Genomic DNA, 13,736 nt, shown 5'->3' on the forward strand with positions numbered 1-13,736 from the left:
AACAAAAGGCTATTTTGCCCTTCGTGGCTGTGTGGGATTTCTGAAGCACCACCCCATTTAAATTTTCTTTGCATTTTAAAAATTTGTCCGAAACAAATTTGAGAGACGAGAGAGACTGCAAAAGCTGGAAACCGGAGTAACAAGCTGCCAGCTGCAGCAACAGCAAATCAAGCAGCATCTGTTGCAGGGAAAAGCTGGAGATGTTTCCAGTCAAAGCTCCAGTCCTAATGCAGGGCTCGACACAAAATGTTACCAATTCCTTTCCCCACCTCAAAGATGCTGTTTGCCCGCTGAGTCCCTCCAGCAGATTGTCACGTCTTTTCCAAATTACTGGACAATCTGCTTTTAGTGTAGTTTAATTTATTGTCACATGTACCGAGCGAGGTACAATGAAAAGCTTTTTTCATGTAGAGTGCAATCCAGTCAACAGAAAGACAGTACATCATAACAATCGAGCTGTCCACAATGTATAGAAGCAGGATAAAGGGAATAATGCTTTGGCAAGATAAAATCTAGTATAACCCCCTATTAAAGTTATCCGAGGGTCTGCAATGAGGTCGGTCAGGGCCGTTCTCTCTAGTTGGTGACAGGATGGTTCAGTTGCCTGATAACAGCTGTGAAGAAACTGTCCCTGAATCTGGAGGTGTGTGTTTTCACACTTCAGTACCTCTTGCCTGACAGAAGAGGGGAGAAAAGTGAGACTGGTCCTGATTTTTCGATGGCCTTGCCGAGGCAGCATGAAGTGTAGATGGAGTCAATGGAAGGGACTTGGTTTACATGATGGTCTGGGCTGCAGTCACAATTCATTTTTGGCGCTGTTTTCCAAATTGTTATAAACGAGAGATAAAAGTTCCACTCTCATCACTGTTTTAGAACATAGAACACAAGAACACGCCCTGTGGCCCACATTGTCCGTGTCGAAAATAATATCAAATGAAATAATAATAATAATAATAAACATTTATTTTTTATAGCGCTTTTATAGCGCTCAAAGACGCTTTACAAAAACAGCCAAGACATAAAAACAAACAAACGAACTGTCCTGACAGAGAAGCGGCGAGCAAATAGCGCCAGCGTCCTCTCACGTCAGGGTCCGGCAGTAGACAATAAAAAACACATCTCTAAAAATCTAATCTCTTCTGCCTGCACATGATCCCTGTCCCTCCATTCCCTCCATTCCCTGTTGGACTGTGGGTGATTGAATTAACATTTTGTTCAAGATGGCCGCGCCGTTGTGTTTGGCTGCCTGCCACTGTATGTTTCTTTTTTTTCCTAGTCAGATGTGCAGCACTTTGGTCAACGTGGGTTGTTTTTAAATGTGCTATACAAATAAATTGACTTGACTTGACTTGACTTGTATAACCATGGGCCTATGTAAAAGCCTCTTAAATCCCATTCCTGTATCTATAGACAATAGACAATAGACAATAGGTGCAGGAGGAGGCCATTCGGCCCTTCGAGCCAGCACCGCCATTCAATGTGATCATGTACTCAATCAGTACCCCGTTCCTGCCTTCTCCCCATACCCCCTGACCGCTATCCTTAAGAGCTCTATCTAGCTTTCTCTTGAATGCATTCAGAGAATTGGCCTCCACTGCCTTCTGAGGCAGAGAATTCCACAGATTCACAACTCTCTGACTGAAAAAGTTCTTCCTCATATCAGTTCTAAATGGCCTACCCCTTATTCTTAAACTGTGGCTACTTTAACCACCACCCCTGGCATCGCATTCCAGGCACCCACCACCACCCTCTGTGTAAACAAAAACTTGCACGCACATCTCCTTTAAACGTTACCCCTCTCACCTCAAAGCTATGGTCAATAGTCTTTGACATTTCCACCCTGGGGGAAAAAGGTTCAGACTGTCTACCCTAACTATTCTCAGGCATAGAGCCACCTCAGCCATAGAGCCATTTGGTGGCACAGTGGCATGGAGGTAGAGTTGCTGCTTTATAGCGCTAGAGACCCCTGTTTTTTATCCTGACTGCCTGTACGGAGCTTGTGTGTTCTCCCACATTCCAAAGATATGCAGGTTTGTAGGTTAATTAAGTTTGGTAAAATTGTAAATTGTCCCTAGTATGTAGGATAGTGCTAGTGTACGGGGGGCGCTGGTTGGCACCGGACCTAGTGGGCCAAAAGCCCTGTTTCCGTGCTGTATCTCTAGATACAGCACGGAAACAGGCCTTTCGGCCCACTGTAGAGATACATACCCATCTCTATAGCCAAGATGGGCATCTGTCAGCCAGATGCCCATCTTGGCAATAGAGCCATTTCAGCATAGAGCCATAGAGCCATCTCAATCATAGCCTCCCATAATTTTAAAGACCTCTATCAGGTCTCCCCTCAACTTATGACTGCATCGTATAGTCATAGAGCATCATAGAGCACGGAATCAGGCCCTTTGATCTAACTTGCTCATGGCAACCAAAGTGCCCCATCTAAGCATCTAATTTGCCCATGTTCGGCCCATATCCCTCTAAACCTGTAGGAAGGATAGACACAAAACACTGGAGCAACTCAATGGGTCAGACATTATCGCTGGCGAAAAAGCCTGGGTGATGTTTTGGTTTGGAACCCTTCTTCAGACTAAAGAAGTCACCTACTCCTTTCCTCTAAACCTCTTTCATTTTATTTTATTTTCTCTTTAAGAAACATTTGGACAGGTACATGGATAGGACAGATTGAGAGAGACATGGGCCAAATGCAGGCAGGTGGGACGAGTGTAGATGGGACATGTTGGGCGGTTGGGCCGAGAGGACTGTTTCCATTCTGTGTGACTCTATGACTCTATGTTGACATGACTCATGTCCCTGATTTTTCAGGACATCCTTTTTACATTTATTTCAGGAAAATAAAATTGTACTAATCTATTTAAGGCAAGAATTTGCAGCCATCGGATGCGACATTGATTAATATTATCTGTGCAACAACGTATGATTCTTACCTCTGCCATATTTCTTGAGTTAATTGAATGCCCTGTTTTCAGATTTAGCTCTTACCATAATTTCCATCCATGCCTGGGAAACTAAAGTTAATTTGTCTCACGTGGAAACAAGCAACTGCAGATGCTGATTTGCAAAATAAAAAGACAAACTGCTGGAGTAACTCAGCGGGTCAGACAGCATCTCTGGAGAATATGGATAGGTGATGTTTCAGGAAATGATCCTTTCCTGTTTGAAGAAGCTTCCTGATCCGAAACGTCCCCTATCCCCTATCCAAGGAACTGCAGATGCTGGTTTACAAAAAGAAGACACAAAGTGTTGGAGTACCTCAGCGGGCCAAGCAGCATCTTAGTAGAACATGGATAGGTGACTTTTCAGACTGATGATCAGTCTGGAAAATGGCCCTGAACCGAAACCTCATCACCTATCCATGTTCTCCTGAGATTCTGCCCGACACGTTGAGTTACTCCAGCACTTTGTGCCATTTTTGCTTTCTCTTGTCACACCACGTCAACAGAAATTAACCTGTCAAGGGGGTGGGATGATTTGAGGAAGTGTTTTAACATGTAATTCATTCATCTCTGTTACTTGTTACCAGTCATTATATGAACTGGTCAAAATAATCTCAAAACAAGTGAATGCTTTAATGTGATTCATTAAAATGTGTGAATAATAGAGATTAGATTGAACACATTACTCATCTCAGCATCCGCTGTAAAGGGCGGGCTCAGTGCGCAACGGTAGAGATGCTGCTTTACCGCGCCAGAGACCTAACTACGGGTATTGTCACACTGCAGTATCTTAGCGGGTTCCAAGACTCAGATCCAGTGTTGATGAAGGAATGATATACAGTAAACCCTCGCTGTCGCGGACCAAGGGGGGGGGGCAGGATGAAGTCCGTTAGTGCCAATTGTCCGCTATAACCGAGTAAATGGGGTTAATGTGTAACCCAGGGCCAATAGGAAAGATACGCAGTGTTGGGGAGGGACGGGGGGTTAAACCAGCGGGTATTCACAGGCCGGGGTGCCACAGAAATACGGGCCCAGTACTCACGCCGCCTTCATGCTGCTCGCTCTCTCCGCTCCTGCAAATGGAAGCTCCCGTCACATGCCACCAGCTCACTGGGTAACTGGTGGAAGTGGGGGGGGGGGCGTGGGGCAATGCAACTGGAGCCTCAGTCTGCTATAACCACGACCCGTCACATAGAGGTCCGTTATTGCGAGAGTTTACTGTATATCAAAGACAAGACAGTGTCTTGGTGGAGGAGCACTGGAGTCATTGAGTCACATGGGCTTCCGGCACAGGGACGGGCGACAGTTATAGTCATGGAGTCATACAGCGTGGAAACAGGCCCATCGGTCCAACTTGCCCACGCCGACCAACATGCTCCATCTACACTAGTCCCACCTGCTTGCATTTTGCCCATATCCCTCTAAACCTATCCTATTCGTGTACCTATCCAAATGTTTTATCAATGTTGTGATAGTACCTGCCTCAACTACCTCCTCTGGCAACTCGTTACATGCTATGTGTAAAAAGGTTGCCCCTCAGGTTCCCATTAAATTCCACCCCTCCCTCACCTTAAACCAATGTCTTCTGGTTCTTGATTACCCTGGGTAAAAGTGTGCATATACCCTATCTATTCCTCTCAGGATGTTGTGCACCTCTATAAGATCACCCCTCATCCTCCTGCGCTCCAAGGCCCAAACTCCAAGCCTGCTCAACCTCTCCCACAGCTCAGGCCCTTGAGTCTTGGCAACATCCTCGTAGATCTTCTCTGCCCTTTTTCCAGCTTAACAACAGCTTTCCTTTAGCAGGGTGACCAAACTGAACACAATACTCTAAATACCTATTTTTGCCCTTATGCACTAATCCCATGTGCTGAATTAGAACATAGAAAGTACAGCACAGGAACAGGCCCTCCAGCCCACAATGCCTCTACCTAAAATGATGTCAAGACCAACTCTTATGTGCCTGCACATAATCCATATCACTCCATTCCCTGCATATCCATGTGCCTATCCCAAAGCTTCCTAAATGCCATTATCGTATCTGCCTCGACCACCAGCCAACTGAACCAGCACCTCAAGTTTTCGATCAAAAGATACAGCATGGAAACTAACCCTTTGGCCCTTCAGAGTCCAAGCCGACCATCAATCACCCACTTACTCATTAGTTCTTTGTTATGCCATCTTCGCATTCACTCCCTACACATTCGAGACATTTACAAAGGCCAATTAACCTAGAAGGCTTTGCAATGTGGGAGGAATGTAGCACCCGGAGGAAACCATGGCGGTTGGCATTTTATTTGAGCTAATGTCCAGGGAATCATTACCTGACACCTGCTAATTGTGCTTGCAAACTCCGATACCCCCTCATTTCACCTGCCAGTGGAAAATCAATTCACCCGGAATGGGTGTAAAGGTCCCTGGCATTAACAGTGTGATCGGTTTTGCCCCTCCTGTTAAATGCTCGGGTTTTAAGTTGGGAACACGCAGTGGCTGGTTCTGGTCTGACCTTTGCAGGCTTTAATGGAAGGCAAGCTCTTGTTACACATTCCAGTTGGTCATGGTTGGTGTTCAGTGTCAGCGTGGGTGGGTTGCTATCTCGCCTCTGAGTCAGGAGATTGTGGGCGCAAGCCCAGTGCTAGAGCTCAGGGGTTGGCGCGGCGTGGAGGGAGCCCTGCAGGGTGGGAAAGAGAACCTCTGGCAGGGTCAGGTGGACCTCCTAGATCCCACGGTTCTTGGTTGGGTCAGTGGTCCTAACACACTTCCTTGAACACACGTTTAGTTTAATTTAGTTTGTTGTCACGTGCACCGAGGTACAGCGAAAAAACTTTTGTTGCGTGCTATTCAGTCAGCGGAAAGACTGTACATGATTAGATTTGAGCCGTTCACATTGTACACATAGTACATGGTGTAGGCAGTGATACAAACACTGTCCCCATCTCCTTACTGTCTCTGGGATCCTCCTATGCTCATCGAAGCCCGTGCTTTTGGTTGGGAAACATCGAGGCTAAAAGGCGCCAAGAGCCGCAAAGGATGTAGAATGAGTAAATAAAAAGAAACTGGTTCCAGTGGCAGGAGGGGTTGCCAGGGAAGGGACACTGGGAAAACACAATTAGGCACGATCCTAAATATCCTCATACATCTTAGGGTGGCGCAGTGGTGCAGGTGGTGGAGCTGGTAGCCACCTCCCACTCTCCGTGTAAATAAACTTGTTCCACATATCCCCTTTAAACTTGCCCTTCTACCTCAAAGCTATGCCCTTTATTCTTTCACATTTCCACCCTGGGGGGGAAAAAAGATTCTGACTCTCTACCCTATCTATGCCTCTCACAAATTCCATTTGGACAGCTACATGGGTTTGGACAGGTACATGGACAGGGAAGGCTGAGCGGGATATGGGCCAAATGCGGGCAGGCGGGACTAGTGTAGATGGGGCGTGTTGGTCGGCGTTCATTGCTCTATGACTCTTATACCGACTGTCTGGGAGTTGCAAGGAAGTCGTGGTTGCTAGAGGTTAATCTACGCCAGGCTGGTCAGTCAGAACATTCTGGGATTTTTGCCACAAAGCTGTTGATAGTTAGAGGAAAACATCATGTGGTGTGTATGACTTGCTCCTCTCACTTTCACTTTCCAACGGTCTTACCTCCAACACTAACTTTTTACCAAAGCCAATTGAATTGATCGCACAAGTTCCTATCACTCCTAGCTGTCCAACATTGCCAATTGTCCCGGCGCACCCAACTCTTCTGTTTTACTGTAAACACAGATTTACTGTAATCTGCTTGGACACTGCCATCCCATCTCTTCACTCTGAGCTCCAGGGGCTGGTGCTAATGGTGTAGGAATTAGTTTCTTCAGTATGTGTTTTGACACTTCTGTACCTCTTGCCAGATGGGAGAGAGTGGAAGAGGGAGTGACCAGGGTGAGACTGGTCCTTGATTATGTTGCTGGCCTTGCCGAGGCAGCGTGAAGTTTAGATGGAGTCAATGGAAGGGAGGTTGGTTTGTGTGATGGTCTGGGCAGCGTCCACAACTCTGCAATTTCTTGAAATCTTGGATGGAGCTGTTCCTCAACTATGCTGTTGAGGATGCATCCCGATAAAATGCTTCCTAAGCCTCATCTGTAGAAGTTGGTGAGGATTGTTGCTGACATGCCAAATTTCCAAACCCTTATAAGGAAGTGGAAGCTTTGGTGTGCATTCCTGGCCATTGCTTCAATGCAGCTGGTCCAGGACTAGTTGCCGGTGATATTTACTCCACAGAACCTTTCCTCTGGATGCTGTGGTTTCCTCCCACATTTCAAAGATTAATTGGCCCTCTGTAAATTTCCCCCTAGTGTGTAGGGAGTGGTTGAGAAAGCGGGATAACATAGAACTAGTGTCGATGGTTGGCATAGACTCAGTGGGCTGAAGGGCCTGTGTCCATGCTGTGTCTTTCAATCAAAACTAAAGCGGGTTGTGCAAAGAGAAAAATACCTGTGCACAGAAGATATTGTTACAGCTTTTACATTACAGCGAATGCGCAGGTTAAAAAAAGTGCAAGGGCTGCATTGAGATAGGTTGGAGGATCGGGACAACACCCTTACTTACGAGAGGCTGCTAACTTAAAGGAAAAATATTCTCAAATGGAAAAACGTAAAGGGAATTTAGTGTGGGATTTCAGTGGAACATTTTGCACAGCAGCGAAGCTATGAATGAATCAACAGCAGAACAAATATTTTACAGTCGACTTTTATAGTGTCTCTTTACCATTGTGATATTGCTGTGGTCTTCTAATGTTCAGTGTGATTCTTGTTCCATTTGTGTGGTGCCCATTACAGAGGCAGGGTATTTACTGGTGCTATGGTTCTCAAACGTCTTCTGCAGTTTAAATGTGAATCGAATTAGACATTTGGTTTGGGTGTTAGCCATGACAGGGTAGGTAGGCCTTCCAGCTCTGAGGTATCTGGGTTCAAGACTCATGCAAAAGACTTGAGTATAGCCACCTAGACTGATGTAATAGTGAACTACTAATAGGTTAACACGGAGTCACAGGTCTTACTAACCTTGGCAGATACAGTAGCCCCTCGTTGTCATGGACCACCTTTTCTCGGATTTCGGTTAGAGCAGACGGACCTACCGATCTTCACCGCCAGAGCTGCCGACGCCATCCCTGGCCCCCACAACTTCCTCGGCCACATCCAGGCCGGACCTACTGCCACCATCGCCGGCCCACACAGATGCCTCGGCTGCTTCCAGTCCAGGCCTGCCACCGCCGACCCTTACCTGCACACTGTTCCCGTCCCCGTGGGCCGCGACCATTGACTCCGCCGATCCTCGCCCCTCCCCCGGCCACCAGCAGGCCGGGGCCGTCAACTCACCTGCATTCCAGGCCCAGTTCCTGGTGGAATGTGTGAATCACAATGTCCCTGGGGTGAGAGAGTGTGAAAGGTAGTTGCTATCTCGCGTAGGTCATCTCCAGTGGCTTGATAACACGGTGTTATGTGCTAAAAGGTTTTAATATCAGAAGATATTAATATCAATACAAACAATCTGTCCACAGTCCACAGGTAATGGTTAAAGGGGCCAACATTTAGTGCAAGATGGGCGGCACAGTGCGCAGCTGGTAGAGCTGATGCTTCACAGCACCAGAAACCCAAGTTCGATCCCGACCACGGGTGCTGTTTGTGTGGAGTTTGCACACTCTCCCTGTGACTAGGAATTCTCCCAGGATTTCCTCGGGGTGCTCCATTTTTTTCCCCACGTCCCAATGACGTGCAGGTTTGTAGGCTAATTGGCCCTCTGTAAAATTGCCCCTTTTGTGTGGAGGGATAACTAGTGTGAACGGGTGACCAATGGTCAGTGTGGACTTGGTGGGCCGAAGGGCCTGTTTCCATGCTGTATCTCCAAACTAAACTAAACTAAATTAAACTAATTGAAATCCGATAAAGTCTGATTAAAGACAGTTTAAAGGTCTCCAATTAGGTAGATGGGAGGTCAGGACCACTGTCTAGCTGGTGAGAGGATGGTTCAGTTGCCTGATAACGGCTGGGAAGAAACAGTCCCTGAATCTGGAGGTTTAGTTTAGTTTAGATTTGTTTAGTTTAGTTTAGACATACAGTGCAGAAACAGGCCCTTCGGCTCACCGAGTCCGTGTCGACCAGTGATCCCCGCACAATAGAACTATCCTACACATTAGGGACAATTTACAAATTTTACCAAAGCCAATTAACCTACAATCCTGTATGTCTTTGGAATGTGGGAGAGAACCGGAGCTCCCGGAGAAAGCCCACGCGGTCATGGGAAGAACGTGCAAACTCCATACAAACAGTAACCACAATCAGGATCGAACCCGGATCCCTGGCACTGTAAGGTGACCGAGGTGAGACTGGTCATTGACTATGGACAGACCATCCTGAAGTCTGATGAACAGAGGGGAAGAAAGTCTATGACTCTTTTCAGATCTCAAACAGTTGTGACGTTGTCCTAATTTCATCTTTCTCCTCCCTTCCTCTCCAGGGCCGCTGCTCCAGAGAGAACTGCAAGTATCTCCACCCTCCACCCCACTTAAAAACGCAGCTGGAGATAAATGGAAGGAATAACCTGATACAGCAGAAAAACATGGCCATACTGGCTCAACAGATGCAGCTAGCTAATGCCATGATACCCGGAGCCCCTCTGCAACCCATGGTAAGTCTGCTCAGATTGTTCACCGCTGCCTTTAGACCCTGTAGCAAAGTCATTACACCGCAGAGTGCTATGAGGATATCTGCTAAGGCGTTGCAACAAAACGAGCTGCTTGCTTTCCAGTGTCAGTAGTGTTAGAATCCACCGGCGTTTATTGTGTGCCGTTTTCTCCTCCTCTTTCCACTCGGCCCTCCGCCCCGCTCCGCCATGTCAGCTTGCTCGCTCCTTTGGCCGTCAGGTAGCCCCCAAGGCTGATCAACTTTGTCACCTGCTCCTGTGCCTCTGATCAGCAGGAGTCCGGTGATCTCACCAGAGTCCAGCCAGGAACAACTTGGACCACTGTCCCTCCAGGGAGACCTTGGAAGATATGGAAACACTTGACCGCCCAGTAACAGCAGGAGGTGATGGCTAGTATTATTGACCCAACCAACTAGCAAGGCCCTTCACCCAACTAACCAGTAGATTACTGAGCTAACCATCTAGCGAACCATTGACCTGTTAAAAGAGCAGACTAGTTGAACCAACTAACCTTGTGAACTATTGACCCAAGTGATCAGTAGATTATTGACCTAACCAATCAGTAGAACCATGAAAACCCAATGTGCGCCCCACCCCATTTCATCCTTATTAATCGTATCCTACCCGTCATATTCATTACCCTCCAAAACTCAAATCTTAGAGTCGTAGCGTTGCACAGCACGGAAACAGACCCTTCAACTTAACTTGGTCATGCCAACCAAGGTGACCATCTACGCAAGTCAAATTTCCATGCATTTGGCCCATATCCCTCGAAACCTTTCCTATTCATGTACCTGTCCAAATGTCTTTCAAATGTTAGGTGTATCTGCCTCTACCGCCTCCTCTGGCAGCTCTTCGCATGTACCCCCTACCTTCTGTATGCCAATTAACCTACAAACCCGCACGTCTTTGGAATGTGGGAGGAAACTGGGGAACCAGGAGAAAACCCTCAGGGTCACAGGGAGAAGGTACAATCTCCGTTTACAGACAGCACCTGTAGTCAGGATCGAACCCGGGTCTCTGGCTCTCTATATGGCAGCAACTCTACCGCTGCACTACAGTGCCACCCTATTATGTAAGACAGTGTTCTATGGAAGACATTTATAATCCTCCCTAAAATAACCCTCTCCCACTCCAGGCACCAGTATTGATGAATCCACACTGAAATAAGGTTTGCTTGTCTATACTATATTGTCCTGAGTTCAATATATCACCAGCCACTTAATAACTCCTGGAGTGTGATCATTCATGTCCCATAATCATAGTCATTAGTAACAGAAGGATTCCAATGAGCCTCTATGGTTCAATTGAAGTGAGGGAGAGGAGAGGAGGGTGAGAGGTGGAGGGAGGAGGGAGAAGAGGGTAAGAGAGAAAGGGGGGAGAGGGGGATGGGCGCTCGATGAATGGAAGTTGCCATGAGACGAAAGGTGGAAAGGTCCAAATATTGAGGAAGGCTGGGATTCACCTCCGGATTGAGAGGAAGGAAAGTTTTCTTGGCAATCAGGCCCCTGCAGAAGTCAGAACTGAGCCAATAAGTTTTGGTAATGTAAGAAAATAACTGCAGATGCGGTATGAACATTGAAGGGCAGCTTGCAGCCCAGCGGTATGAACATTGACTTCTCCAACTTTAGATAGTTCCTCTGTCCCTCTCTTCCCCTCCCCCTTCCCAGTTCTCCCTCTATCTTCCTGTCTCCACCTATATCCTTCCTTTGTCGTCGTCCCCCTGACATCAGTCTGAAGAAGGGTCTCGACCCGAAACGCCACCCATTCCTTCTCTCCTGAGATGCTTCCTGACCTGCTGAGTTACAATAAGTTTTGGTCATCTGCCAGAGCCTCACAGCACTGTGGGATGGAATCGGCAGAAGTGGCTGAATCAGAACATGAAAGCACTTTCGAAAGCCGATTGGAAAGTGCATCTAAAAAGGTGGATCGGGTGAGGTAGCCAAGTCTCCCCGTACAATATTCAAGGAGTTCCCCAGCACGGACGACATCTCTCTCCTGCCCTTTGACCCTGTTACCCACGAGTCATTTGCCTCGTCCCCTATGACGGTTGTCTGAGCAACAATGTTCAACAATGCCGCCATCGCCAGGACCTATCCTGTTCCATCAACACGAGGTAAGAAAGGAACAGCAAGAAAGGTTGAGAATTTGGAGTTATAATCCTACAGGAGTTTGACTGGGTGGATGAAGTCTAGAACAAAAGGTTACTGCTTAAAGATAAGGTGCCTGTCATTTAGCCATAAGAATGTGTGGGTCGGCAGGTTAATTGGCCACTGTAGATTGCTCCCAAAGTGTAGGGTTAATGATAGAACGACGGCACGGCGGCGCAGCAGTAGAGTTGCTGCCTTACAGCGAACGCAGCGCCGGAGACTCAGGTTCGATCCTGACTTTGGGCGCCGTCTGTACGGAGTTTGTACGTTCTCCCCGTGACCTGCGTGGGTTTTCTCTGAGATCTTCGGTTTCCTCCCACACTCCAAAGACGTACAGGTATGTAGGTTAATTGACTGGGTAAATGTAAAAATTGTCCCTAGCGTGTGTAGGATAGTGTTAATGTGCGGGGATCGCTGGGCGGCGCGGACTCGGTGGGCTGAAGGGCCTGTTTCCGCGCTGTATCTCTAAATCTAAATCTAAACACGGTAGAAGAAAACTGAATTAACATAGGAAAGATGGACACAAAATGCTGGAGTAACTCAATGGGTCAGGCAGTATCTCTGGAGAAAATAGATAGGCGATGTTTTAGTTTCTGGACCCTTCTTTAGACTTTCCGACCAGAAACGTCATCTATCCATTTTCTCCAGAGGTGCTACCTTGCCCGTTGAGTTACTCCAGCATTTTGCATCTATCTTTGGTATAAACCAGCATCTGCAACTTCTTTTTATTACATATTGAATTAATTCAAGATTAGTGTAAATGAATGCATAATGGACAGTGCAGATTAGGCAGTCTGAATGGCCTGTTTTCATGATGTGGCTGCATGAGGTGATGTTTGTATCTCTCAGAGTCATTTGTCCCAAGAGCCAAGAGAATCAAGAGTGTTTAATTGTCTATGTACCGACAATGGAACGATTAAAATTCTTACCTTCAACAGCATGTGACACAGTGGCAGAGTTGGTGCTTCACAACGCTAGAAACCCATGTTCGATCCTGACTATGGGTGCTGTCTGTACGGAGATTGTACGTTCTCCCTGTGACTATGTGGGTTTCCCCCAGTGCTCTGGTTTTCTCCCACACTCCTATGATGCGCACATTTGTAGGTTAATTGGCCTCTGTAAATTGTCCCTGGTGTGTAGGATAGAACTAGTGTATGGGGTGATCGCTGGGTGGTACGGACTCAATGGGACGAAGGACCTGTTTCAGTGTTGCATCTCTAAAAAATTAAAAAAACTTTTAAACAGCATCGCGGACCTGTATTAGCAATACACACATTGATAATATATAATTGATCCAATAAATCAATATCCATTTTGGAACTCCCTTCCCTACCCCTTGTTCACACACTGGTTTTATGTTATCCTACTTGCTCATCCACTCTCTACACACCAAGGGCAATTTGCAGAGGGCCGATTAACCTACAAACCCGCACGCCTTTGGGATGTAGGAGGAAACCGGAGTGCCCAGAGGAAACATGTGTAGTCATAGAGAGAATATGCAAACTCCACGCAAACAGCACCAGTGGGCAGGATGGAAGCCGGCCCTCTGGCGCTGTGACGCAGCGACTCTACCTCTGCACCACTGTGCCGAATCGAATCCTGCCTGTTCTGAACGATTCCTCATCTGGTTTAGTTGGGACTTCTCCTTTATGGAGTCTGGCTGCTGACTCATTTCCATCAATTGTCCCCAAACATTTGCCGTGGAAACCCAGGGACATTAATCACTTGCTGGAAAGACGCAAAGGCTGATCGGGAGATTCCTGGTTCTGATCCTTGGTTATTTCTGAGTGACTGACCCCACGTGGAATACTTTGTGTTTGCAACCTCCACCATCCTTCTTCAGTCTTTTCAGACCAGGCTTTTCGTTTAGTTTCGAAACTGGCCCTTCGGCCCAGCAAGTCCCACGCTTACCAACGATCACCCGTACACTAGTTCTATACTACAGACTACGTACAG

General features: G+C 47.0%; 1 protein-coding gene across 12 annotated transcripts in view; it reads left to right on the top strand.

Moving 5' to 3' along the window:
- Positions 1-13,736, top strand: part of LOC144599516 (muscleblind-like protein 1) — a 390,080-nt gene that overhangs the window by 328,597 nt on the left and 47,747 nt on the right. For all 12 annotated transcript variants that reach the window (XM_078410502.1, XM_078410490.1, XM_078410491.1 and 9 more), the window contains one exon: positions 9,445-9,615. In XM_078410502.1, coding sequence (XP_078266628.1) covers positions 9,547-9,615 — 69 coding nt within the window. In that variant the 5' untranslated portion in view covers positions 9,445-9,546. The remainder of the gene's footprint in view (positions 1-9,444; positions 9,616-13,736) is intronic.

Source organism: Rhinoraja longicauda, chromosome 13 (genome assembly GCF_053455715.1).
Source record: "Rhinoraja longicauda isolate Sanriku21f chromosome 13, sRhiLon1.1, whole genome shotgun sequence".
Taxonomy (NCBI): domain Eukaryota; kingdom Metazoa; phylum Chordata; class Chondrichthyes; order Rajiformes; family Arhynchobatidae; genus Rhinoraja; species Rhinoraja longicauda.